Source organism: Melanaphis sacchari, unplaced genomic scaffold (assembly GCF_002803265.2).
Source record: "Melanaphis sacchari strain LSU unplaced genomic scaffold, SCAv2.0 Contig36_pilon_pilon, whole genome shotgun sequence".
Taxonomy (NCBI): domain Eukaryota; kingdom Metazoa; phylum Arthropoda; class Insecta; order Hemiptera; family Aphididae; genus Melanaphis; species Melanaphis sacchari.
Window position 1 is genome coordinate 3622517 of NW_020271232.1, and position 26524 is coordinate 3649040.

Below are 26524 nucleotides of genomic sequence, written 5' to 3' on the forward strand. Positions count from 1 at the left end.
CTAATAATTGTTCATGAGACTACACATTTATTCTCTTCTCCACCATCAGAACACATATAATAATATAATAATAAAATACAACCATTCATAATGATATTAACGAATTACATTTTTTATTATAGATATAATTAATAAGATTACCTTCTTACTATGTCATTCATTTTTATTAAAATTCGTTAGATGTCAAAGTAGGGTTTCTAATTACTATTAGCAATTGCAACTCTAATAAAAACGTATATAATAGCCACTAGCCGTCGTCTAGTAATTTGAAACCGGTGAATTTTAGGTTTTAGTGTCATAAGCTATTAAATAGAATGGTTAAAATCTAAATTAGAAGTTGAATGTTTTCAGATGATGGATAGAAACGTAAACACGTTATTGTCATTATAATATTAAATTTGCGTTCCGATATGAAAGTGAAATCTTGTTAGAAAGCCACCTACACACCGATGTATCGAAATTACCTATACAACACGCCGACTAAAGAACATACACTCATTTTAGACACCCGAACATTGTAATAATATTCTGCATAATATGCATGATATCAAATGATGTTTTTTACCTTTTGACATGTTATTGCACGAAGTTAAAACCTAAATTTAAACTCGGTAAGTTTTTTAATTTGGCCGAAAAGTGAAAGGTATACGGATTCAGAACAAAAATGTAACGTCCATTTTTTAATACAAAAACCCCGTATAATTGCTCAAGCTATTAAGCCTGAAGAAAAAAACTGTCAAATTTTCTCTAGTCCGCATAACGTGAGTAGTCTATATGCGTACAGTTTAAAGGGTCCACTGAAATTGTCGCTCCCGGGCCAAAATGGTACAGTTACCCCACTGTTTATACTATATAATATACATATTATATATATAAATATAGTATACACAGGTATCTACTTGCATCTCGCCACAGTATCGTACACACGGAATATTATTATTATTATAAAGAGGCCATGTAATTCGGTTAACGTACGCTTTACCGCGTTTTAATCAAAAATACGGTCGGTCGGAGGTTTATTCGGTTATGGAACGTTGGGCTAAACACCGCGGCGGCGACGGACTAATCGCTCGTGAAACGCTATATCATCGGCGGCTATTATCGTTATATATATACACTAATACACTATATACTATTAGCGGCTGCAATCTTTGCGTACACCGATATTTGCCCGTTCGCGATTGTGATTTGTACGCGGTCCCTGCACGATTATATTATATTATCATGTAATACGGACGACTTTAATCTTTCCATTTGTTTTATGTGCATAAATTAAACTGTATTATAAGTATCACGATGTGACACAGAAATTTGGCACATCACATAATAATAATAATAATAATAATATAATATGTGATGTAACTGATTATATGGTAATATCTGTGTTTATCGTATTGAGTAGAAGGAAGAGCGTAGTGGTGGAAACTATCCGTGAGAGTGTTATTATTATTTTTTATTTACTTTTATATTAAATTTGTTTTCATTGAAAAATAATTGTATTATATAGCTACAAAACGAAAAAAACTCATTAATTTATTATTATAACTTCTAAGATATTTTGCGATATAAACTGACACGATTTCGTTACACGCCTGTTAATTTGGCTTTCTAAATCGTTTCTATTTATCAATGATTCGTGAATATGAATTCAGACATATAAAGTATTACATATTAAGAAACAGCGTAATATAATAAATTTAATAATAATATGTTACATAATTATTATACACAATATGTTTTTCGTAATTTGCAATAATTTATTAAATTAATATACGCGTACAAGAAGTATATTTCGATACCGACGCGAAGACCTTAAATATATTATTTTATACTCTTATAATATTACAACAGGATGTCTGGGCGGTGCTTCGAAAAGAATCCGCCTTCTTACCCTCTAGGTTTTATCGCTATAGTTCACCCATATCGAAATTTAATAATTTTTATTTTACAGTTAGAATAAAAATTCGTGTGTTTTTGGATTACTCGAATGATATTCTAATAACAACCTAAGTGTTTTTAAAATACGAACCAACCTCTGATCCAAACTCACCATATTTGCAATCTTCACACAAATCAAATTATATCTGTCAACTTGTATATACGTTATATTTACACCAAAAAATATAAGAAAATTATTTTATCCATAAAAATATGTTTTACGAGTATGTGTCACGTTATGAATTATTGATATGCTTTCATATCCTGTCAAAATGGACTAACGTGTAAAAAAATGTACAAAAAATTAAATCAAAAAGCATATTTAACAAATTACAGTTAATTGAAATTTAAAGACATACACTATGTTTATTGAAGTTTATAGTGATCGCTAAATAAAATTACTACTTATTTAAAGTTATTACTCGTATTTTAATTTAGAATCAATACGTTTATATTATAACGCATAAAATTTATATATATATATATATATCAAACAATAATTACATAAGTAGATTAAATATATTTATATTTAACTTATAGTATTTATGAATGGTATTAAGTGTATTTCAATGTTGATTGAATTTTACTTTTAAAAATTGTTTGAGCTATTTAGATAAAAATTAATAGGTACATTAAATTATAAACTGTTTTTAGAAAATCTTTAGAAAATTATTCAGCTTTATTGCTTTATTAAATATTTTTTAATGTATGGTACAATTTTTTATTGGAAATGTATATAATAAATACTACATATTATTCAGTCAATTTGGTTTAATATTTTTTATTGCAATATTTAATAAATTATCAAGACAACTACGAATTTTTTTAAATTGTTAAAATTGATTACTAATCTTAGAAACGATGCACTGCAAATGATAGACGATAATCTTTGCAATGCTGTAACGCACATACTCGTATTTCATGTATGTTTTTTCATAATGTGTATTATTTAAACCGAAAGCGCAGAGTTCACATGGCATTATTATAACAACAACGTCTTTAAAAGACTTATTTTTTACTTTAAAAACAATAACAAAATTTTCACATAAAACTCAAACACACTTTGTTTTTTGTGCAGATCGTCACACAGGTGATTTTGTATTTCATATAACAAAATTTACGCATTTCTTATTAATATAATAATTCAATTTTCGTCTAAAATAAAAACAATATACCGCTACATACATACATGTGTTTAGGATTTTACTACTCTTAGGCTATAAAAATAGTTTACCCTTTCAACTCAACTCTATCAATACGTAATATTCATTATTTTTCATTCTATACAAGAAACGATTCTGCATATTGAAAGAGTTTGAAGGATTAGTTTATTTTTATAGATAGTTTATATTGATCAATATATATAGTAATATATAGATAGTAAGTAATTTATTAGTTAAATAATAAAAACTAATTTTTGCAAGAAAGACTGATTAATTTTAAATAAATTTTATTAAACAAAGCGATAAGACGTGTTACATAGATACAGTATTAATTAAATGTCTAATCTAACAATAGAGGGCCTGTGAATAATTTAAATGACTGACCTGCGTCTTACCTAGACTGGGCCCCCAGGAGTGTAATTTTCGAAAAGCGGGTAACACGTTTTATCCGATTTAAGGTGACAAGGTTGGCTTATTTATATACGTGAAAATGAATCATTTTCGTCAGAATTTCGTAGTACCAATCATAATATAATACATTTTACTTGCGGACGATGATACGAAAAGATTTGTTTTGGTAGTGTAGAGAATGCGAAAATACTATGAGTCAAGCAATGAACGACCATTTTCCTAAGACTTGTCAAAAGAAAAATAACAATAGCCATATTATTAACTGCATAAATAGTGGTGGTTACTGTTGATAGTTTGTATCAATATTCCGTGTTCCTGGTGGATTTATAACATAACCGGAATTTTTAACGGATGCTGCTTTCAGCGCGTATCTGAAATTGTATCGCAATAACCGGTATCAGAATTTAATATACTTAATAAGGTTCTTTTTGTTTCATTATTAAAATAATTAGTGTATGATGATTGATATTATATCTTGTGTTTGTCTCTTTCCTCTTAAAAATGGTGCTTATTATTTTATGGATAGACGTTTAAATACGCGAAAATCGGTAAAAATATTATTTTATAAACACATTATTCGGTTATTATGTCATTCCACGCAAATCACACAATATTAGAGTATTTTATTTTCATGAAAAATTATTTTTAAAATAATTAATAAATTAATAAATTATAGACTGAATTAACATATATTTAATGTAAAACTATTACTTAAGATATTATTATTATTCGAAGTACAAAATAAGTTTAATGACTTTGAAATAACTAGTTAAAATTTTAAACTAGGTGTATCAAAGTTTTTAAAAAATTACCCACTTAAGAATAAACAGTAAAAAATTATAGTCTTCATTTAAAAGAAAAACTTTGTTTCATCACTGTTTACTTAAATAATTTAAAATTATTTAGGTATTTTAAAGTATTGTGTTTACGTATCGTTAACATTTTTAAAAATCAATTTAAATAAATTCATTATTAAAAGATAAAAAAGAATACTATGATTGGTGGGAATACATTAAACATCTTTTTGTTCTTTTGTGACATAAATTGTTTAAATAATTTATCTATGGTTGGTAATAATAATCTTAAAAATAAAAGGTATTTAGATTTAGGTACATAATGTTTTTATATTTTCAAAAAGATTTGGCAAATATAATTTTAAAAATTAAACAATTTTTTTCGCATCAATTTAATTTCTAAGTTGACATTATTTACCAAATTACGTTTTTATTATTTCATTTACACTAAAGAATCACATTGGTTTTTAATGCTGCATATATTATTTTTAAATGGAAACATAACAAAATTAAATTAAAAGCCAACTATAAACAAAGTTTTATAAATACATTTTTGTGATTACCAAATTTTGTTATATAATACGATTTTAATAATAACGTTGGTCTTCCGTAGATGAATAAATAATTAAAATTCATATATAGTTATAAAATTATCACATAATAATCTATTGAATGATGAATCTTATATAAAAAAACATAATTAACAGTGATTCATTATTAAATTTGATAATCTATTCAACATTAAAATTAATGAACTAAAATTTAATTTTACGAATTATTAAGTTCTTAGGTATTGAATTTAATTAAATATATTAAATATCACATAGTTATGGTATTTTAAGTATAGTATAGAAATTTTGAATTTCCTATGAATTGTTTGAAACGACTTATGAAACTTATAAAATATATAATTTATTCACTTAGTATGAAAATAATAGCAATAATTAAAAGTGTAGGTAAATTAATAATGTATTATATTTTAAAACAAAGATAATTTTGGATTTGTAGTGACCATTGACTGAAACAAGGTTTAACAAAGTTTAAAAGATACATTTTGTAAACTTTTCTTATGCTTAATTATTCATCTTTACGTTTTGTATTTGTAATTAGGTATACGATGTCCATTAAAATGTATGAATCTTTCTACTCCCAACAAGAGATAATCTAAGTATTTATAACATTCATAATTATATCTGCTTGATTTTAATATACTTTTGTTTTTATTACAGTTTTATTTATATTGTTAAACTTGTTTGTGTGATAAGAGAGTAATTAAAATTCTTAAATTATTTATCTTTATTCACTAGGATGTCACATTTGAGTTTATGATATAATATTTTATCATTCTAAAACAACATATGACAAAATTGTAAGGTATGGAAAAGATATAGGACGATACAAAGTGTAATACAATGTTAATTTAAATTGACATTTGTCATCAGGAAGGTATATATGTACTATAAATTTTAGTACTTTTAATTTTTATGAAAAAATTAAATACTAATTCATTAAATATATAATTCAAGTAAAGTTTTTATTTTTAAAATCAACAATTGATATTGAAATAAAGTTAAATCTAAATTAAACTGAAGTCATCTACTATACAACGGTCAAAATTAAATTATAAAAATGCGTTTGTTAACATTTTATAATATTATTTTAAATTTTTTCTGTAAAACTTTTGAACTCTGTACATTTTAAAAGTAACCTCTGTGTATATGTGACTCTAAAACTAATGTCAGGACCGTTTACGAATTTATTAACTGTTTACAAAGAGTATTTCAACGCAATTTTAAAAAAAATGCTCAATAAATAAACATTACTTTAAGTTTGTGTCCAAAATTTACATACTAAATAATTTGAATTAATTTAATTTAAAAAAATTCTATTTTTAAAGAATTATCTATGATAAAACATAATATTAATAGCCGTTAAAATTTTTAACCACAGAAAAACAAAATAGATGAACTTAATTAATTTAACTCATAAGTTAAAGACAATATTTTTACGTGAAGTTAAAGTTTTAGTTAGTAATTGCATGTACTTTAATTAATATGTACTTGTATAATATAAAACAATTATTTATTTTTAAATAATACTAAAAATAAAACATAAAATATTTTTTCATAGCTAATACTGAATGGTTATTAATTTTAAATGTTTGAACAATTTTTTCAGTTATTGTAGAGAAAATGCATTTTATATAATAAATGTATACTTCTAAAGGCTTTATATTTAATATTTACCAATACTGTGTAAATATGTTTTTCCACATTGATAATTCCATCAATTTCTGAGGAATAAGTAGTTTTAAATATAATACCAGATTAATACGGTATTGAAATAAAATTGTGTGCGTAATTATTAATTTATTTCTTTGGCTTATAAAATATTAAAACTTGATCTTTTTTCATTTTTATCATTAATATCAATAAGTACAAATATTAAATAATTTTTATCATGGGATCTATATAAACATTTGTTTAATGAAACGTCGAATGAATAGAGAATGTAATATTACTTTTTCTTTGGTAAAACATTTAAAATCGGATTATATGTAATTCGAAATCTTAGAAAAAAAGTTATTTTTTAAATAAAATAAAAGGACGTTTATGACTATTGTGCAGTGTTGCGAAAAAGGGCTAGTAGTATTCTTCTATGTATAATATTATAACGTGCAATTTATAAATCCCAATGAAGAATTTTCATCGGTCACAAAGCTCTCCTTCCAAAAAAAAAAAAAAAAGATTTGGTCTAGACTGGCATGTAAAAAGGAATTACATTATGTCGGACTACAAAAAAGTAACTACATACTGCAGAGTATATATCCATGTAGCCATGTAGGTATTGCCATATAAAAATGTCCATCCTTACATAATTCCATATCCCAGCACGTATATGTACATGTATAATATATATGTATGATGTAAGCTCTTTAAGCCGGTTCCGTTCACATCACAACCAATATAAGTACCTCCATATTCAATATAATAATTCAATATATATATATATATATATATATATATATATATAAACGTGTATGTGTGGGATTTTCTTTCTTTTTCTATTGAAATATGTCTCTGGACCATTCCTAGCAATTTTTCTCCAACATCATACGCGGTATATTTTTTGTGTAATGTGTATGTACTGTAGTACTGTGTTTGCATGCATATAAGAACACTTCAATCGGCTTATACGCTCCCTTCCTCGACCGACTTCTATCGACTCAATCCCAAATCATTTTACTCTGACAGTCGAGTACCAAAATCCTCGAGTAACATCGAATGTTATTTCAAAGATCACTTTTCTCGTTTTTTTCCAATGGACCAGTGTCAAAAAAAATCTACATGACCCTTATTGTTAGGGTGATGCTCAAATTTCAGTTGTAAATGGTAACAATAATATGTATACTGTTGCATCAAGTATCAGAAATATGATACCTGAAAACAACTTTCAAAACAATCAAGATTAAATATTTTTTAGAAAATCTAATAATTTCACTATTGAATATGGAATAATTATACTAATTTTTCCACACTATCTTGATTGTAATAACACTAATAACACTAAATATCGTAAAAAAATTTTAAAAATATTATAATAATAAGAGCCTTTTGTGTGTTATGTTGCACACTTCTTAATTTTTACTCTTAAAGTTATTTCCATTATTTTATTTAAAATATTTGATTTTTAAAGTTGTGTTGGTTTTTTTTTATTAAACTTGAAGTTTTTAACTATAAGCACACTAATAAAAATAACTTCCAACTTAAATTTTTTATACACTTGAAAAAAAAAGGTTAACGAGTATAAAATTAAAGATATTTAATTTATATGTGTACTGTATATACAATAAATAATACTTTGAATTTCACAAAAAGAAATGCTATGATATAGGTATAAATGTACTATAAGTAAGTATACGTATATATAACATGTGTTAAATTCAGGGCGGAGATAGATTTGGACAATTTTATGTTGATAGAAAAGATAAATTATAGGAGACGACTCTTAAAGAATAATTTTCATTCCAATATTGGGACATGCGATGGGTGGTAAGGAGTACTTGGCTGACATGTGTTGAGAAACAAAAACGAACGTCCGGGACACTCACTTTTCAATCGTGAAAGTTATCTGTCAATAACAGACTCCATTACGAGGATACCCCACTTCTTGTAGCCATCGGCTAAATCTAGTAAAACAAACGAACAGACGGAACAAGACAAATAATAGAAATACGAAAGAAAAAAAATAAACAATTTTCACGTTTGAGTCGTTTGTACAATTTCGAAACAACACGTGCAGTGAATTTTTATATACTGTATATTAGTAGTGTGTATCGAAGCCTGTAATAATGTAACTCAAATATGTGTACCTATATTTGATTCGTATTTTCCATCAGACTTCAAGACGGCTAAATGCTGCCATGAATTATTTATTAAATAATAATTGATATAATATATACCATTAATTAAAAGAAATGTAATAATAATAATAATAATAATAAAAAGAAAATTAAAACGATAGTTTGAATTCAAAAAGCATCGACCCTAGAGTATAATCCCCGGCATTGAAATATTGTGTACAATCATAATTTACATAACCATACTATACATATAGCGGCTGGAGGCGGTGGTGGCAGCGTTCGGAAAACGCTCTCATTACCATAGATACAGATTTCGTGTATACAATTGTATTAATAAAAATATAGAGCGGGAGGTAGACGTAATGCTGATTTTAAAGTAACTACACTTTGGAACAACTCGTTTAAAAGTCGTTACATAGTTGAAAAGCATCCGTAAACAACCATCAGGTGGTGGCTTCAAATTGTGTTTAACTTGTTTATTGGTTTTTCTTGTTTGCTTTTACACTCGAATATTAAAGCGTGCGATATCGCGTTACAAGCCTATCCGATTATGCGGTGAAAAAAAACTTCGTGTTAAGAAACATTTACACTTGACATTTTTTTTACACGTATAAGGGTAGTCCCAGAGGGGTGGACGAGTGACTTTATATATTGCCCTTGATGTGGTGGTGTTTTCGAAACGAGAGAAATATCCGTTTAATATGCGCTGGCAAAGTTCCTAATCGAATGTGCAGCATATACCATCCGCGACTGTTTGACAGTATAGGTGAATTGCGAACGCGCGACTATAATGGCTTTTGATCGAATTGTTTTTTTCTACCCCTGTTCCGTTTTCTCTTGTCGAACGCCTTGTCTCACCAAGTTAATGGTGTTGTTTCATTTGACATAAAAAAAAAAAAAAAACATACACGCAAAAGTTTTTTAATAAAGAATTCCATTCTGACGGAATCAATAGTAAATGAAAATAATGTTACAATAATCTATCCAAAATTAAATTTCGCATAAAATGATTATTCGATCAAAATACATTTTATTAAATTGTTATTTTTATCATTACCTTTTTAATAAATACTATTTATACATTTAAGCGTACCAAATATGTGTGCTCAATAATTGAAATATATTGTTAGGTTATCAATTAACTACAATTTTTGATATATGAATAAATATTTTATAATGGTAGGGTTAAATTATTTTTTTCGATTTTTATAAGTATCATGTCGATCTGGTGCAAAAGGTCATAAATGCAGTTAATCATTATCTAATAACATGTAAGTAACTTATAAAATATTTTTTTATTTTGAATTTAACACAATAGCTAATAAAATAATAACTAGCTACAATTTACGACAGAATATACATTATTGCATATCATAATATTTCATAATATTAAGTATTATAATAAATTAAGTATATCGTGGTATTATTTTCTTACGCTACAGCCGTCAAACAGTATATATACATATAACTATTACTATAATACATATATATATATATATATATATATATATATATGAATCTTAAGTTAATTAACTTATTAGAACACAATGGTGGTAACTACCTTAACTATTTAGCCTTTGGTATAAACTACCTTTACCGATGCAAGCGACGCCGGTAGTGACGTTGACATTACCACTATTCACTATTATACCTATACTTGGTATTATAGTAATACGATATGAAATCAAATAAAAATTATCACGCGTAATAATGATTATGATATTACGTACCTATCCTATTTTATACAATAAATAATAATATAAAATTGACACTGCCAACGCCGCAACCACCGCCGTCATCACGTTTTTCCCATATTTAATATTATAATATATAACCTATACATAGAGGTATACATAAATAAAATCTCTCGAGTGCGTTCGACGTTCATTATTTCGATCACGAAACAACGGAGATGGTTTGGAATTTATAATCCTAAAATATGAAACGACGACCCCGTCATTAGGGTAAATGTGTACGACTCGACGTTAACATGATATTCGTGAACGTAATTCACCGATTTGATTTTATTTCACGTATAATATAGGTATGCACCATGGGCCTGTGTGTCGCGCTCGGTTTTTAATTTATTCGATTCGTGTGCGATATTCAATGCGTAATTATACACGACCGGGTGGACCTTCGATTAGGTTTTATAGTAATATACATATATTATATATAAATTTAATTTTTTTGTAATTTCCAATGCGCCAAACCACGCCATCCCTTCTCCATATTTTGTCGTATTTCAGGCAAACAATTTAATTATTTAATATTTTTACGCACAATTTCGACGCGATCGCGATATTACATAATATAGAACCGTAGCATTATTATACATATTAATGTTATACTATCCTCCAACCAGTAAGCAGTCACTGCTGCAGTTTATAACCGGAAGCTATTGTGAACAAACACACGCACAAAGCACTGAGTGTATAATAGCACACACATACATAACGTATGATATATATATAATATTTGCATATAGGTGTATGCCCGACCTCTCGGAGTACATTGTCGAGGGATCGAATATGTATACTGATACTACCCGGATTTCAAAGGTTCCTGCACGAGGACTTGTCAATATTAAATTCGGTACCTGTATTATAATACCTATACTGTAAACAATGCCTTTACGTCATTAGGTTATATTGACAGTAGAAAACAATTTACATTGAATAAATAGGTAACGTTCGACTAGGCGTACATAATTTCGGTATCACGAGAATTCGTCTCCTCAGTTTGCTACATTACGTAAGAGTTCGAATGCGTACATGTCGAACTGGACTATACAGGCTATTCCAGGGCTTATTATATAATATTTACTCAAGGTTTGTTATCAATAGTTATACAATGTAGGAATACTTAGTTTTTATTATTAAATAACTAGATTTGAATTTTAGTATCTAAATATCCAAAAATTAACATCGGATTCCACATGGGATTTTGTTTATATATGTATACCACGTAGTATTATTATTAACGGAAAATCGATAAAACATATTTTTGACGTAGAATATATGCATGCCACTAGCCTAAAGACAAAAACTACGAATTTTTATCTCACAAACAAATTAAGTCCAAATAAATACAATATAATAATCGTGAAAATGTGGAACATATTTTTATACAGAATCAAATTGAAAAAACTAAAATACTATGTTTATTTGCGTAATGTTATGGTTTTGATGAATTGTTTTTAACCTAAAAAATCGTATAATAATTATTCATTATATCCAATAATCATTTCAGATGTTCTAGAACTAATAATATTGTAAAATATACAATACTTTACTACCCATTATGTTTTACTTAATAAAGCTGAAATCAATTATTATTACTTTATTATACAATCATCATTAATGTTGTAATTTTGTGCGTTTCGGTAATCTTGTATCATAAGTAGTGAAAACAATGAAACGATATTGAATTGCGCAGGGAGGCGAGAAATCAAATGAATCGATCGAAATTGCCATTTTTAATTTTTATTAAACTATATTATAATTTATTTATTTTTTTTTAAATAGAATAATGCCTATTATACGTACATAATGTATAACAAAGCAATAAATTATTGTTATAAACAAAAAATTGCTGGCATTTAGAATTATCATATTTTTTGAAATAATATTCACAATATTTTTCAAGATATATAATATTTTGTATACTTCACACACACACACACACACACATACCCACGCATATATATATACATATACCTACACTAGTTATTACCGTGCATTTCTTTAGTCGTACAAAATGCATCCGTGTTAAATTTGGTTGCCAGCTAATGTTAATACTAACATTTAGTGTACCGCGTGTGGATAAATATTTTTGATTTTATGATTGATTTGGTGTATAAATGATATTACCAACATTTCTATTTAACATAGGTATCCCACCCGACGTTGCTTTCTTTTTTAACTATTTAACAGCAAATTTTTTTTTTTTAAATTATTTTTTTTTTAAACGACCCAATTTTGATTTTTTTTTATTCTAGACCAAAAACCAACAACTCACAAAATTTCAATGATGTGAACCAAAAACAAAAAAAAAGTGTTTTGCAATTAAACTACATCAAATATTCACTAAAATACTAATTTCTTATAGGTAATAACTAATAATTGGTAACACGGACAAAAAGAAAAATATCTATATGTAAATGTTAATTGATTATTTAAAAAATTAATTACTCGATTTTTTATTATTTTATAGAATTAAAAATCAGCTTAAAACTGCTTCGCAGTGTATTCTTTCATTAAAAAAAAAAAAAAAAAAAAAATCAAGATATTTGAATGATAAGTTTTAGAGAATATGCATGAAAATATTTCCATTTCATATTTATTTATATAGATATATCATATAGGATACATGCCATACAAAACATATTTTAAAAATGAATAAATATATTTACATAATTTTTATTTCAAAAAATATAGGTAGTATTTATTGAATAATTTATACCTAACCAGCAACTAATGTTTTTACAATATTCATAATTAAAATAATGTTTCTCATCAATAATTAAACACTTTATAGCCAATTTTATTGTACTTTTTAGTTATCATTTATTAATAACTAAACTATATATGTATAATATTATTTTATACGAAGATATCTACTTTGTTATAAATAATTATTATAATATATGAAATTTAATTGTTAAATTACAATTACCAGTACTTGGACTCATCTTAAAATTTAATATAGCCTGTGAACATGTTATTTAATATTGATTGAGATTTGAGAATACATCATTAATTAAGACTATTGACCAATTTTATATATACCTACAGTAAATGTTTACGTAATATCAGTAATTTAATTATGGAAATTGTATTGTCATTAATAATAAGTTATTTTAATTAACGACCTACACATATAGTTGAATATTACGTACATTAATGATGTGCTTTTCAAGTTAAAATAGTTTATTAATTTTAACGTAACTAAAATCACGTAATATTCGGTTTTTCAGGTGTTATTTGGTAACTATCTATGGTTTAATGTTCGTCAACTTTTTGAATAGTTAGATAACACCTCGATTAGTGATGAAACACTTGATTAATAAGTGTAATATTTATTCTATCACTATTATGATGGTGAGTCAAACTCTAAATATTAAAAATAGTATGTTTATAATGATATGATTCATTAATATTATATTTCGTTTATATATTCATAATGTGAATAATTTTGATAACTTATAACATCTCTTTTGTATCTGTCTGTTTTTTTTTTTAATTGAGGTATGGATAAGATATCATATGAATTCAAAACTCCACTAGTTATAAATAGATTATAATAAAATTTAGTTTATGTAGATAGAAATGAAGTCATTTTATTTACATCTAATTATTAAAAATTATAATTTAGTAACAGATATTTTTATTGCTATGTAGAAAATGTCAATACTGGTATAAGTTTCATTTAAATCAATTCTAAGTATTAATCAATATTAAATAATTTAAACGGTGATACAGATATAAATGGTCATAGTTTCTATCTTAAATGGAAGATAACTACCAATTTTGTAATTTATCTAGATACATATAATTAACTAAATTTAGCTATTGCACAATACTGCTATCAAGACATAAGTACTTTAATGTCAGGGTATAAATACAATCACTATAGTTCAGTGAACTGAATCAATAGTGAGCTAATTGCTCCTTAAACATTAAATAGTAGCTCATGATTCATCCATTAAGTTCTAATGAATCATTAAATTCATCAATTTTTTATGCAACCTGGTAAGAATTTTAAGAATATTATGGCAATTATTTACAAATTAAGACATTCAATTCTTTTAAAATTATTTATAGAATTATAGTTCAATTATAGTATCTAATATGTTCTCTCCTAGCAACAATAAACGCATCGCCAGATCAAATACGATCATACGTGGGATTCTCGTAGATATAGTGTAAAATATGGTTCTAAATACTCATTTTAAATACATAATATTACGATATTATTATAACGATGTTTTCACATTTTAAACGCATAGCTTTCAAGTAAAATAAGTGTTTACGACGACTTTTAGCGTATATGGTGCTTTTTATTTAATGTATTATGATTAAGAAATTAGGTAGGTAGTTAAACGATCGATATTACTGTTTATATGTATATATATATAACAGTTATAATATAGTATAACTAACAAAATGATAATACATAATTTAGGTATAATAATTATTTACAATCGTCAAAAGTATAATATATTTAATAAAAAAAATAAAAATAATATAATATTTTCAGCCTGAAAACCACCATCAGCTAATATTAAAATAAATGAAGAATGAACATAACAAAATAAGCAATTGTAAAATATCGATTACTATAAGCAAAAAAAAAGTAATTAATAGATAAAAATCTAATAAATTATAAAATAATTTGTCTACCTAAGTTATAAATGTCATAATATAATCAATAATATTAAATTCAGTAAATTTATAATCGAATCAACAGTTATCATATGTATTAGATTCTATTTTATCGATTCACATAATTAAATACTATTGTTTATATCTTATTAAATCTTTTAATGAATGATTATGAAGTGTTTGATTCATCGGTAATTAATTTGGTTTTTTTTTTAGTTTTATTTATATTATATTATTATTATTTATTAAGTATATTTTAATGATTTTAATATAATCTAAATATGACCTCAGGTCGTAATTGGTGATTTTTTTTTATTATAAAATGAAAAATACGGTTTTCCCTGCAGCGTCAAGCATTAATAATCGGCCCGGTCATCGTTGGCGTCTAGACGTCATACTTTTCTACCGTTTAACGCTGCAGAGAAAACGTAGGTACTATACATATTTATGCTTTTGACGATTGCGATTTCATAATTTTAAATCATTTATTCGCACATTATTATTCTAAATTTTCAATATTATCATATCATACGTATTGACTGTGTGTAATTATAAAATAAATAATGCGATATGACCTATTATACGATTACTACGTTACTGTGTTACCACTTACCTTGTTCCAACTCTTGATGGACCTTAGCCGCAGCATGAGTTCGTATCCGATGCACACGGCCATCACGGATATGCCGTTTTCCTTGGACAACATGGACAGGAGTGCGAAAAGCACGCAGAACACCAGGTAAGCAGTCATCGGACGTCCGGCTCCGGTTTTGGTGCAGCACGGTTGCGACCGTCGACAGCCCGCGGGCCCTTGCTGCTGTTGGCCGCGATGGTACCTGTGGCCGTCCCTGGCCTGCACGTGCCGGCCGTAGCACAGGAACGACAGCAAGAAGAACACGCACGACAGCACGTCGGCTCGGCCGACCACCGAGGCCACGGCATCCGCGTGCACTGGGTGCACCGCGAACAGGGTGGTGGACAGCAGAGCGCCGCGCCGGCACGTCACCGTCCGGGCAACGGTCAGTACCAGGCCGGTGGCCAGCCCGTGTAGCGCCACGTTCGTAGCATGGTATGAAGTGGCCTTCAGGCCCGAAAACCTACGAAACGCATTGCATAAATACTTTGAAAAAAAAAAAACGGTTTCGCTATTACGATATATTATATTGTTGTTACAAATCATTAATTATTTGCAGTACGCACAGCGAACGTGGCCGCGCGACGAAAAAAGATGTTTTCAACTTATTATTACACGTCATCGTCGTATCGTTTATTTACCGATATTATTATTACGTAATTCGTATTGTGTAACGTTTTCGCGAGTTTTAGTGTTATTATGTTTGTTTTTTTCTAAATCAATACCAATTGAACTTGACTATGTAACGATTAAAAGTTAAAAATAACATAAATTATTGAACATCTTTTTTTATTCTATTGCAGGTATTATTGGTCCGGTAAACATGCGAAGTGGGTGTCATTTATCAATTTTTTTTTACATTTACTCTTATAAATTTATACGTTAAGTTAGTGTTCTACGACTACGGTATTTTTAGCCCAAGTGCGCGACATAAAATCGCTGTGTGGGTTATAATATAGTAATTGCGTTAATATTATATAACGAATTGTTTTAATATAGAAAAGTATGAAAATCCGAAATAACATACAACGGTCAGGTTTATTGTTATTATTTTTTTATGCAACAGATTTTATTTTTTTTTACTTCAAACTATTTTGATCTTAATCTTGGACATTGTATTTCAAAAGAAATTGGTCTACTACTCTTAAGAAGGTACTTAAATTATTATAACTAAGTGTTACTATACTACCTAAGCGATCAGTTACTATGAGAATTCGAGGAAAACTGAAAATATGCTTATTATTATTATTATTATTTAAGTAAGTTTAACCAAGTCTGATTCACTAATAGTTTTTTTTTTTTTCAAAACGTAAACATTGCTTACCTGTAATTGAATCTGTACGTTAGAACGGTGATTGGTCTATACGATCCATGCGAATTGCCCGTACCCATTGGCGTGCCCCAAAAGTCATTCCACCAAAGATTGGAGCTTGAGGTTGACGGTCTTATGTCTTCGTTCGCTATTATCGCTTGACTGAAAATCAAAAAAATCAATCCATTAGTATGTTAAAATATGTTACCATGCATATTTTGTTATTTTATTGGAACATTTAATATAATGAATGATGTGAATTTTTTTCTTGTCATTTATCAATTTTTAAAGTAGTAAAAATGTTTCTTACTTTAATTTTAAGAATTTTTTTCTTATAGACAATTGTTTTTAATTAATATTTCGGAAAGTCATAAATAAAAATATCCATAACTGTTTTAGTTAAAAATCGCTTTTCGTATGCAATGATTTATCAATTAATTCAACTTAAACATATACATTACAGTTCCCTATTTTCGACTAGATAGTAGGTATATTTGACACTTAATATATAGCAGTGACTTCCCAGGTTTTTTTTTTTTTTTAATTTTACGACACTACAAGTCGATTGTGACAAGAACAATGATTTTAAATAATATATAAATAATATGTATTAACAGAAATTTATTATTTAAATTAAAGATTAAAATATACAATGTTATATACTCCTTCAGTTAAGGCCGAAAAGTTTATTGGTTATACAGAGTTCATTATCTTTCTGGTTGTAATTTTAAACACTACACAAAAACCTGTGTATTTTAAAAAAAAACTTTTATTACTTAATTAATTATAAAGAATATACAATAAAAACATAGTATAGTATGAATCGGTTTCTTATGCACGACTGCTGCTTATTCTACGTCTACTTGTCTTGGCGACGCATCGCTTACACAAAAAAAATAAACATATTGCTTACACTACTATATAATTATTTAATATGCTTACTAATCTAAAGTGAGTGCAAGGATTCTCAACAACAATTTAAAATCCAATTGATTATGTATTTATGTACTTAATATATATTTTTTGAAATAAACATCTCCAAGAAAAATACTGTTTTAAAAACCATTTAACGAACAAGGAAATAATAGTATTTCTTCCGGAATTTAAGATTTATTTAGTTCCAGTCCTTATCACCTATTATCTTTTTCTGAGAATATTAAATTTACAAACAGTAGCTTTACTTTTTAAATATAATCAAATTCATAAGATATAGTGCTAATGCTCAACTTTGGACTCTAAATGCCCAAGTCACACAATATTTTAAAGCATTCAGAAAATAATTTAAATGTAAAATCATTAAATTATTCGAATCTGTATTCCGTAATATCTTAAATTTATACTTTAATATAATATAGAGGTATACTTCCCATTTTCACAAGAGTATTGTTGTAATTTTTTTGATAAGAAATCTTATCAGTAATAAGTTTATTCAAATTGTATTTCGTAATAGTAAGTTATCTCGCCGTCATCAAATGCATGAACTGCATATAAATTACGTTCGAAAGTTGGCGTATAATTTTTTAGATCTTTTTGTTATTATTATTTATTTATCATGAACACAACATTTAAATTTTTATTGAAGGTTAGACTGCTATTCAAAGTTTTCAAAGAGTTTTCGTGGTTTCAGAACTGACAAGATAACATCTTTAGTACAGAAGTATTTTATTAGAAACATTATATATACATAAAAAATTGTATATAATAATAATAATAAAATAAAAATACAAGAAAAAGATTTATTATAAGGAAGTATTTGCAAAAGAGCAGCTTTTACGACATTTTGAATGAGGGCCAACGACTCACCAACATAATTTCCTGAGCATTATGTACCTGTGCGAGTATATTCACGAGTATTATATACATTTTTATATTCACATCAAAGACAGAATAAAGTTTCAAAGAGAAATGACTGCCAGTAGAGCCCAGTAAAATAATCCCTTCGTTAACGATCCTTTTTCCTTTTTTTCCACTTTCACCCTATCCTCGCAACGAACAAATCTTATAATAATAACGTGGTTCGGAAGCTGCTGGTCTTGAATAACAAACAGGAATACTATTACCATAAAGAAATGATGATATTCATAACGAGATACAATGCGATTTACTTTGTATTTGTCTGCCCACACTATTCACGAGGACTCTGTCATTAGCACGATGTCCCCTCTTTTTGCGGTCATTATAATTTTCAATAATCATTTATCACCAAATAAGTTTATACAATCACGCAACAATTTTTGCCGCAAAATTACTATCTGTTTCGAATTTTCTTAATTTTTTCTATCACAAAGTATTTTATTTTTACCACGTACCGTAATTAAGGGTTAATACACATATATTAGGACTTCATTGTCAATTTTCAAATAAAGGACATACAATTATACACATAAATATGTTTAAATTTTAAATTTTCTCATTTAACATGCAATATACATTTAAAGAAGTAAAATATTATGGTAATTAATAATCTCTAGTAGGATGTTAAGCATCATATTAGAACATATAAATATAATATCCCATAAAAAAAATTATTGTTATTATTTGCCAATATATAAATAATAAATGTTTGGCGATTTAAAAACAAAATAAAAGTTTATTTTATGATTATCAAATTTAAATATGATTTCAATTTCATAAGTTATTGAATTAATACTTTGTTTTATATAGGTATTAAATAAATTTCGTATTTAATTAAAAATTAAACTTTCATGTCTGTTAAAAATATATTCTGTTTGTTAACTGTAAATCATCATTTCAGTGACTTAAAAAATTACCAATTTAAAAAAAAAAAATGTTTTAAATTTACAACTTGGTACGATAGTTTGAATATTTTAAGGAAATAAATCAGTTTGATTGATATGTTTATTTATTCTATTAACTTCGAACTGATATACCAATAATATATCAAAACTTGAGAGGTATGTTTAATGTTATTACATTATAAATAAGTATATAATTTTCTACTGAAATTGAAGTTTATGCTATTCAAAACTTACCAAAATACTTAAAAAATTTATTAAAATATTATGAAACCGTATTAAAATGTTATAAGTCGCCGATCACTCATAAAATACAAACAAGATTGTTTATTTTATGGCCAAAGCTATGGAGTAAAACAATTATTTTATCGCAGAGTCAACTGAATTAATATTAAAACAAACACCGTAAAAGTTTGAGACAATCAATTTAATTATTAAGTAACTTAATAAAATTCAAATGTAAATTAATTATTTAATGCTTTTATACAACAACAGCAACAAAATAAAATTAAAAATTAAAACGCCATAGCAAAAATGAATGGAATTTTAACACAATGAAATCTAAACACCAAATGAGATTATTTTAATAATTTGATAATTTTTTTATAAACATATTTTGTTTAGATTCGTTCCGGGTGATAGCAAATATTTAAATAACAATCATAGTATACTAATCAATATTTTGAATAATTTTATTAGGATTGCACAATTTATTTTTGAAATGGAAAAGATATAATGTAGCAAGTAATTAATTAGTTTTAACACCATAATAGTACGACGGTCAAAATAACAAATACAATTTATAATGGAAATACAGATTAATGAGAAATAGCTGTCAAAGCAACTTTTGGTAAAATGTTGAAAATCACGTTACCGAAATGTTTTGGTGTTTAGTTTAGTAGTGTTTGAAAACTTCTATAACGACACATCAATGAGTAAAAAACCACTACACCAACATGGCTACGGAAGTTTTCGACGCTAATTACCGTATAAAGGAAAACAATGGTTGACATTTTAGTGCTACAAACTTTTCGGAAAATATCAAATTAGATTAACGGCTTGAGGAAAATAACCAAAAACGTTGAGTTATATTTCTATGATTAACCACATTCGGATTCGATTGAAGTGCAGTGCGTTCCGTGTTCGATGAAAAATACATGTTGGTAGACGGGTAAGGGGGCTTTGGTTTTCGTTTAAATATTTACTCTGTACAGTACTAATATTATAATTTATATTTTTTTTTCAAGTTTGAAGTGTCTTTTTACCAAAAAATATTTTATAGGAGTTTTTATGTGTGCGGCGGTGGTATGCGCCAAACGTAATTACAAACAACAAGTACAAAGAAACGAAATTGAATGTGGCGGCGTTAAACGGCCGGAGGGTTTTCGCATGTATATCGTGATACAAAGCGTACATAAAATACATGCCAATTACCCCAAGAAGCGTATTATAATGACGAACGTTTTACTTGAATTATTCACTTTACCACGCGGAAAGAGTAAGATATGAAGAACATCCACAACTGCCGCGGACTCGATGCAACACAATTGAATACACAGTGTTGATCGCGACGCTAAGATGACGGCGACGATTATATTATGACGTTGTAAGAAGGACGGAAAATCTAATTTCCGCGTACAATTAAGTATCGCATAATATATATTATACTCTTCCCAAAGTGATTTATCAAAAATTCAATTTTCTCAGTCTCCCGCGATCGCTATACACATATTATATAATGTGGCACTTCACAGCGTTGTTGTTATTATTGTTGTCGCAGTTGTCATTGTTATTATTATTCCTAACCAACTCGATCCGCGGCGGGAACGTGAATTCATCTTGTTGACTGATGGAAATTTTCTACTTCTACAGTGTCGGCGGTAGTGGCGGTAACCCGCTATAAGGGGGTGCAGACTTCTAAAAAATACGTCTAAATGAGTCTCGATAATCCTTTACATTTCCCTTGTTTTGTTCATTAGGCTTAATAGTAAATCCCCAGAGCTCATTAAAATTAATACCGACATTTTTTCATTTTATTTTTCCCGTCTATTCTTTTTTGCCTTGGCCATTCCTCTCCGTTTCGTTCCTCCGCTATCATATTCCCCGTTGGGCCCACAACCGTCACCGTCATCGCCGCGCCGTCTCGTATTGTTTTGTCCCTGCGCGCCCCGTGCCATTAATTCTCAACGCCTCGCGGGGTTTTAAACAAACGAGGAAAAAACAATTAACTATACGGGCAAATATAAGAAAAAGAAATACACTAGGCAGCTGTGCAATAGGTTGACGACGGGGGAGAGTGGTACATTAATTTGTCATTAAATCGCTCCGACGTTTAATAACGGGGAACCCAGCTGCGGAATAAAATATTGCTTTCATTGAGGGAAAACCGTTTCTTTACGTTTTACACGTTTATTTTTGATAGGCATAATATGCACATACTTTCTTGTTATTGCACAAACAAAATTTAATACATCGATTGGTTTTCAATGTTCGGAGTTTTTCGTTTTTTTTTTTTTTGCAACTATTCTGGTGTCGAATAACTATGATGTGATACCCAAACTAGCTGATAGGTAATATTAAATGCCTAAGAATGGCCGTTTATACCTAGGAAGACTTATTAATGTTTTTTAATTAAAATATACATTTAAACGATACGGCTTTATAGAATATAAATCGTTCAAGGGTAATTAGATAAATATGTAGCGGAATATTATGTTTTAGTTTAATATTCATAATTTGGGTTAACTGGAAAATGAATAAATATTATTAATATTTTTATTTGTTGAAATTACTTAAAAGATTCATTCTGAGGAATAAAAAATATTAAAATCTGACAAGAAAGTTTTTAAAAAAAATTCTTCAATGAAATTATAAAACATTACATAATTATAAATTACCTAATATCAAGTAATAAAATGTAAAGGTTTTTTAATTTTTATAGTTAACTCACAAATATAATAAGAAAGATGATTAAATTATAATATATTGTATTCATGTATATATAATTCGACAACCTTCACATAAAAAGTATATATTAGTACAAATATTAATTTAAAGCAGTTAAAATCTTGTACAGCTCACTATTTAAAATTATTTAGTTAGTAAAATATTTCATATACGATATGTAGTTGATTATAAAAGGCTTAAAAAAGTCATTTCAATTAAGTTGTACATGGTAAAACAATTCAATAATTAAATATATTAAAATTACATAATTCATTTTATTCATTTTTATCAAAGAATTCTTATACTTGTAGATGAGCCAAAACAGTAAATAATGTACATAATATATATATAATATAGAAGTAATAAAAAAATGTTAACTTTTTGTTGCATGTTTTATTGAGAACAAGTACATATAACATTTTATTTTTTCATCAAAACAAAAATAAGTTAATTTAATTAAACTTACATTTACGTAACTGATACATATTTGTAACCGGTTTCACATTTATTTATTTTTATTAAATAAAAAGCGTTTTTTAAACATTTTGAAAGATATGTAACCACGGATATTATAATATCTACTGTAACACGTGGAATTTATTAGTTAATTTAAGAATGAAGAGAATAAATTTTTATTTTTGTTGTATTTAATACAAATTATTTTATCATAAAAGTTTAAATTCTACACGATATTATCAATGATAATTATAATGAAAAAAATAACTCAAAGCATCGAATTTAAATTTAAAAACATATACTATAGTTACATACGTTTTAAAATTAATTCTATTTGTAAGTTATAGTATTAAATAGAAAAATCATAGAAATTATGTAGTTACATTAATATACTACTAAAACACATGTCAAATTTAAAAATATGACAGGCAAATGTTATTGGTATAAAGACATGATAGATAACTAATAATTTTTATACCGAATTACCGAATAGGCGTTAATAAAATACATAAAACAGTGTATCATTAAAGTGTTTAAAGTATCAAAAGCGTAATACCGTGGTTTCTTAGCTTTAATTTGAATATCGCGGTTTAAAGCTATAATAATTATTACAAATAAGATTTAGAGTAAAAATTAGGATAATTTTCGTGTTTGATTTTCATATTATCATCGTCTAGTTTAGTCTATGGGATTTTATTGTTGTAATGTAGTAATTTGTATGCGATATGTGGCCAAGAGAACAAATGCGATTGCCGCTATACGGTTAGGAATTTTGCATTAACTACAATAAAATTATAATGCTGTAACGCGCGCCAAACTTTTAAATAAAAAAAGTGGTAAAAACAAAACGAGTTACTCGGGACAACACAAAAAAAATGAAAACGTAATCGAAAATTTCACGATTGCTTTTTTTCCCATTACCATGTTACCACACAATGGTATACTTACCATAAATCCTATAACTAATACCAAAAAAAAAATATTTTTATAGCTTAAACGTACAAAACCGCTGTTTTCTTGAAATTGTCTCCAAATACATAAGAATATTTATTGAAGATCTGTTATAAGACGTATTAAAATAACAATATGACTTCCAGAATTTGTAATAAAGCTGTATCATTAAATAATATAACGCTAAATAAATGTGAACGCTATCATTATATTACAACTATATTATTTTATTTATTTTTATTAAGTGTCATTTATTCGAATGGTATGGTATTTTATATGATATTAGGGACTGATCCTAGTGCTTAAATTTATTTTTAATATATAAGTAGGTATCTATCTACTTGTTTATTACATAATAATTACAACTTAATAATGTACTATCATATTAATTTGTTATTCTGTATTAACCATACTATACATTATACAATATATACTAAGAAACTATATAAAAAAATATTCATTTATTCATTTTTTAATGAAAAATATGTTAATTTAAAAGAAATATATTATGTTATAAAAGTATTTAATCTTTTATTTATTCAATAAACTAGAAAATTAAAATAATACCAAACTATTAATATGAAGTCGACATAATTTCTTAATGTCGACATATTCTAATAAGTTATGTTTGAAGTTTATTGGTTAATATTTATAATTGAATTTTAAAAAAATGTATATTGACTTAATATAATATGAAGTATAAAATGACGTAATTTAAATTATTATAGAAAAAAATGTTTTATTCTATAATACATTTATTAATAAAAAAAATTGACTATTCTATGTATTTAAATATAATTCTTGTAGATCAGGCATGTCAAACTGAAAGTATCAAGTGGACCAAATATATTGAGTAGTTGACTATGCGGGCTGGGCCGCAGATAAAAATTTAACAAAAAATAAATATTTCATAAAATTTTTTTAATTTTATTCTTTACGTTTACGAACACAGCAGATATAACTAAATTAAAAAAGGTTATTGTATTAACAATAACCTTTATTGTTAATGTATTAGAAGATAAGACAATAAAGTAATGTATACCAAATAAATCATTTTCTAAAAATCCAAGATAGTTGTGAAATGGCATAAATATTTTATCATTATTATTATTTTTTTCATTTATATTGGTAGCCACGGGTCACAAAAAAATGAGCTTAGGGCCACATGCAACCCGTGAGTCACGTGTTTGATATGCCTGTTGTAGATGTTAAAAAAAGGAATCATGTAATTAATTATCACAAATCATTATATGCATATATTTTATACACTTGGTAATGAGTAGGTACCTATGATATATAAATTAATAGTAGGTATATAATACTCTAAAAAAAATAAATAATATTCATATAGCCTTACTTGTCATCGTACACGAACCCAGCATTCAGAGTATTTACGTACACAGCAATCGCCAGTGAACAACATATCAATAAATGATAGTCGATATTAAAATAACGTTTTATCTGAAAATAATATAGGATACATTTAATGAACGTTATTTATTTTTTATGCTGCAGAGAAAATTCATAAACATTAGATTTATTTTTCCCATTTTTTCTTTTAATTATTTTTATTACGTACTCGATTTGGCTTTTTGACCGGCACAGGGGTAGCCGAGACCATCGCGGCAACGTGACTGAATAGCAACACACTCAGCAGTCCTTCCAAAGCAGAACCACCCAGTGTCCCTTCAGCGCATGCGCTCGATTTTCAATTGCGTAAGGACGCCTATTGTACATATAGATAGTAATCACATACAATTTATCAATGATCATAAAATAATTAATACGAAATTTACAAAATATTATAATAATGTATTTAATCAATCATTTTTATAAGTGTACGGATTTACATCATAAATTTAAAACAAATTTATGATTATAAGTAAATCAACCGTAAAACCTTTACTTGAAAATTGAATATGTATTTTGCTTAAATTACTTATATGTACAGTACAATATATATTGCATAAATGAGCATTTTATAATTGAATGTATAATTTAATGATTTTTCAAAATAAAACTATTTATTCAAATTAAGTGATGTTCTACGTATTAAATACCTATAATAGCTACTTAATAGCTGAGTAGCTGCTACTGTAATAAGAACCGTACAAATATTGAAATTAGTCTTAATTTTAATAGTAATAAAAATTACAAATTTATTTTGAGTATTGTAACTTATGAGTAATCACGTGTTTATTGCATTTTCATAAATAGATTTTGTTCTTCCAAATACAAACAAAAAATAAGTTGGAAATATAAATATTATTTTAATAGTACTATTTTCAAAACTAAATATTTCTTACATTTAATTTGTTTAATATAAAAACTTACAACTATAATAGTCATTAAATTTTACATCTATCATATTAAAATAATAAGCAAAATATAAATAAACCTGTACATAGTATTAC

At 26.8% G+C, this 26524-nt stretch overlaps 1 protein-coding gene across 1 annotated transcript in view; it reads right to left on the reverse strand.

Annotated features, from left to right (window-relative positions):
* Positions 1 to 25764, reverse strand: part of LOC112596933 (transmembrane and TPR repeat-containing protein 2-like) — an 83299-nt gene extending 57535 nt beyond the window's left edge. The window contains exons 1-4 of the mRNA XM_025342812.1: positions 25690 to 25764; positions 25468 to 25571; positions 17014 to 17163; positions 15669 to 16152 (exon numbers count right to left, since the gene is read on the reverse strand). Coding sequence (XP_025198597.1) covers positions 15669 to 16152; positions 17014 to 17163; positions 25468 to 25571; positions 25690 to 25731 — 780 coding nt within the window. The 5' untranslated portion in view covers positions 25732 to 25764. The remainder of the gene's footprint in view (positions 1 to 15668; positions 16153 to 17013; positions 17164 to 25467; positions 25572 to 25689) is intronic.
* Positions 25765 to 26524: the final 760 nt, after the last annotated feature.